Below are 4514 nucleotides of genomic sequence, written 5' to 3' on the forward strand. Positions count from 1 at the left end.
AATGGGTATGGGGGTGTTCTTCCGATGCCTAGCAACTTGGTTTCTTCTCCCCATAAAAAAATTATTACATTTTGTATTTTGTTTTAAAGATATTCATATATTATTCACAAAAAAAAAAGATATTCATGTGTTCACAGTCCGACAATTAATTCTAATATTGTGCATCAAAATCATATTTGATTATATATTCTAATTACTTTTTGCTACCTTTTTTATAAATTGCATTGGCTTTTAAATAGTGAAAGTTTTAATTCTGTCCCCTCACAAAGGAAAAAAAACAAAGGACATGTGGTCATTTGATCGAAAATTTTCTAAATTTAAGAGATGAGCAAAATTACACTTTCCCTTTTCACACATGTTACACGAAATTTGCTTTTGTTATAGTTTGAAATTAAGAAATTTTATCAAAGTTTGAAATAAGTGATACACATGCATACATATGAATATATATATATATATATATATATATATATTCAGAAGAAAAGTTATTATTAGTGGATACTAGGTAACATAAATATGATAATTATTATATTAAATTCAAGAGATTATCTTATTAAAAATTATAAGTTTTATAAAAGGTGGTTCATTCTACGTTTATTATAAACATTATCATAAACTATAACATTTATACACAAAAAAACTTCAAAGTATTATACTTGTATAAAAATCACATCCTCAACTCATCATAAAAAATCATCAATTTATCTTTTTTAACAAAAATATATATTTTTTAAAAAAAAATAATTATGAAATAAATAGTTACTAGTTTGGTATAAAACAAGTGAAATTTATTATATATTAATATATTTTTATGAACATCCGTAAAAAAAATAAGAAGTCTATCATGAGTGTACATATATATATAAATGATTTTCAATTATACATTTTAAATCTAATTCATATATTTCAAAAAAAAAACTAATTGTATTGTTTAATTTAACTTTTTAAGTCATTTTCATCATAAATATAAATCAAATACAAAATAAAAATATATATAAAACGTGCAAAATAACGTTTCAGATTAAAACAAATGTTATTCGACAGTTATCTAATACTAATAAAGATAATTTTGTAAACCTTTTCGCGAACTTAGTAATAAAAAAGCCCGATATAAAACACTATAGTAATACGGCGAAGGTAGATCTAAAACGTGTGAATATTGTGGTAGTTGAAATAATAATTATAACTTAAATGTTTTCAATAAAAAAAATAAATAACCTCTATCCTAATGAAAATTTATTGAATTAAAAATGGACCGTTAACGTACACAGCTGCCTCCCAGACAGCGATAGGACGATGAGATAGATACATTTATATTATTTAATTTAACGTAAAAAATACTATATCCACTAAAATCGGAATATTCGGTGGTACAAACTTATTTATTTTAATGGGTTTTTTCTTGTTAGAGAGGGTATAAATATAAAGTTTTTCTATGGATTGAATAATGTTTTTGAATTTTTATTTAGAGTTGAAATATATAAATTAATATAATAAAAATTAAATGAGATGTTTTAAAAAGTTAAGCGTTTTTTTTTAGTTTTTCTATGTCATAATAATTTCTTTATTGTAGACAAAAATCACTTGCGGTACAAAATCTGTAAGAACAATAGGCGTAAATACATTTGAATCACTAATCCAATGGCTCCTTTCGACCAGTTTTTATTTCTATTATAACAAATATTCATCGCATTCTAAAAAAAATCTTTTTCACTATACACAAATTATCCGTTTTATTGAAATATTTTTAAAAATCCATAATAATTTTTAATTTAAATCTAGGATATGATAAATATACAAAAAAAATAGAAATTCGTAATATATCCGAACCATCTATCTTTGACTGCATTAATTGTCGTACTTTTTACCTTCTCCGAAAATATAATAAATGTCTATTTAACTTTTTTGCCACATTTACTAAATTGAGATGTTTGTCTTATAAAAATGAAAAAGTGTTTAGTATTAATGACACAGAGACATGAATGGAGTGTGTGTGTGTGTGTATATATATATAATGGAAAAAAAATCAAACATAAAAATATAATTTTCAGTTTTAAAGATAAAGAGTGATTAATTTTTCAAAAAATAATATATAATTTTTATCTTATATTTTGTTTTCTTTGCCCGACATATTAAATCTGAATAAAGATGCACAATTATTGGCGGCCCTTTTTAAAAAAAATAAAAACAAAGTTGGATTTTGCATGCATTATATTTTATCGGCTACGCTCATACAAGGCCACTAGACATTCACATTCATTGTCGTTGACCCTACATGTAAAGTAGTTACCTTATTTTAAGAATATATATATATATATATATGTTCCTACTACAGAGTGTTATAAACTTATAAACTATAGTTATTACAATTATTAGGATTTACAAACCAATTAAATAATAAAAAGAATAAGAATCAAATAAAGTTCATATATCTTTTCCGTAACATTTTACATATAGGCCCTATTATATTTATAATCATAAGTGCATGAAACAAAAATAACATGTTATTGACCCTTTTCTCTAGGCAGGCACATTGATGAATTATAACACGTCGTGAAAATATACCTTTTTAAAAATTTATTTTTCTGTAAAGCATTTTATAAATAAAAAAAATTAGAAATAATCTGACAAGAACACTGTCGCATATACGCCTGTCCCGTAATATATGTCGTCCAAGAATTATTCCCACTAGTCATTATTTTAAAATACCAATTTTGTAAAAGGCAACAAAAGAATTGTATCAAATTTCTAAGAAAAAAAAAGTTGGATATAATATATAGAGTTTCTCGATACAGAAAATGAAAAATAATATTTTTATAGACAAGTGGGCCTATAAAATTTTGAAAGTTCCACTCAAGAAAATCATGTAACCAAATTTTATTTATTTATTTATTTAGTTTATCGCCTAAATTTCGACGATAAAATCCCAGCCCCGACAGCTACCACTCTTCACGAGCACATTCATCACCATCATCTTCAACATGACAGGAAAAATGACACCTATCAAAAACTTCATAGCCAGATTCTCCGACTTCAAGAACAACAAAAAACTCATACTCCTCTCCGCCGCAACCGCCTTGCTCCTCCTCGTCGCCGTAGCCGGAATATCCGCCGGAGCCTCCGCTAAAGCCAACTCGAAACCCACCAGGACTTTGTCTCCGGCGTCCCACTCCGTCCTGAGGTCAGCTTGTAGCTCGACCATCTACCGAGATCTCTGTGTCTCCGCCGTCTCCACTGCTGCAGCAGTGACAGGTTTATATACATTTCATGAAAACAACTATATATATATATATATTGTTGGGTATTTTCATTGTCATTTTTTTTTACTTATATATTATAACAAACATTGATGTGTAAATTTGGCGACAGGACAAGAGCTAACGTCGCAGAGAGACGTGATCGAGGCGTCACTGAACATAACCAAGATCGCAGTGGAACACAACTACTTCACCGTCAAGAAACTGTTAAAGAATAGGAAAGGTTTAACGGAACGCGAGAAAACGGCGTTACACGACTGTCTGGAGACGATCGACGAGACATTGGATGAGATTCATGAAGCGGTGGAGGATCTCAACGGATACCCTAACGAGAAGAAATCTCTCCGACAGCACGCAGATGATCTCAAAACCCTAATCAGCTCCGCCATTACCAACCAAGAGACCTGTCTCGATGGCTTCTCTCACGACAAAGCCGACAAGAAAGTCCGCAAGGCCTTGGAGAAAGGCCAGGTAGCATACATTACATACATACATACATACATACATACATACATACATACATACATACATTAAATTAAAATCCACTTTATTCGTTCTTATTCGTTAGATTTAGAGGAAAAAATCTAATGAAAAATATTAAATATTTACGTGAATACGTTAACACTTCTCTGCATTTGATTCCCGTGACGACGTTTTGTCATTCGGACAGTACATATGCACATGCGGTTGGTCACTGTAAATTATTAAACATTAATATATATGTATATATATATATATATAAAACAGGAAAATCCCATATTTTTTCAAATCTCACACATGGATAGGTTCACATAGGCATCGTTGTTGGAGTTGATAATGTTATTTTGTACGGCACAAAAATGAACATCCGCTAAAATTATTGTTAAGCGCCGTTAATTAGGGGGCGTGACGGATAGACTTTGAATGTTAATAATTAATACTATTAAATACAACTCATCAGTTAGTGTAACAATAATATTATGTCGGAAAAAAGAACAAAATATATGACCACAACATTAAAATCATTATTTCAAATCATACGGTCAAAATAGGTACACGTAGAGCACATGTGCAGCAACGCACTAGCGATGATCAAGAACATGACCGACACCGACATCGCCAGCTTCGAGCTCAAGTCCAACAACCACCACCGCAAGCTCATGGAGGAGACGGTGGCGGCGGCGGCGGTTGTCTCCGGCGATGGGTGGCCGGAGTGGATATCCGCCGGCGACAGGAGGTTGCTACAGGCGACGACGGTGAAGGCCGACGCCACGGTGG

The 4514-nt window shown here is 30.5% G+C and overlaps 1 protein-coding gene across 1 annotated transcript in view; it reads left to right on the forward strand.

Annotated features, from left to right (window-relative positions):
• Positions 1-2934: 2934 nt before the first annotated feature.
• The window catches only part of LOC104816058 (pectinesterase 2-like), a 4062-nt gene continuing 2482 nt past the window's right edge, over positions 2935-4514 (forward strand). Inside the window, exons 1-3 of the mRNA XM_010544728.1 lie at positions 2935-3252; positions 3370-3728; positions 4289-4512. Coding sequence (XP_010543030.1) covers positions 2982-3252; positions 3370-3728; positions 4289-4512 — 854 coding nt within the window. The 5' untranslated portion in view covers positions 2935-2981. The remainder of the gene's footprint in view (positions 3253-3369; positions 3729-4288; positions 4513-4514) is intronic.

This window comes from Tarenaya hassleriana, unplaced genomic scaffold, assembly GCF_000463585.1.
Source record: "Tarenaya hassleriana unplaced genomic scaffold, ASM46358v1 Cleome24, whole genome shotgun sequence".
In the NCBI taxonomy this organism is placed as follows: Eukaryota; Viridiplantae; Streptophyta; class Magnoliopsida; order Brassicales; family Cleomaceae; genus Tarenaya; species Tarenaya hassleriana.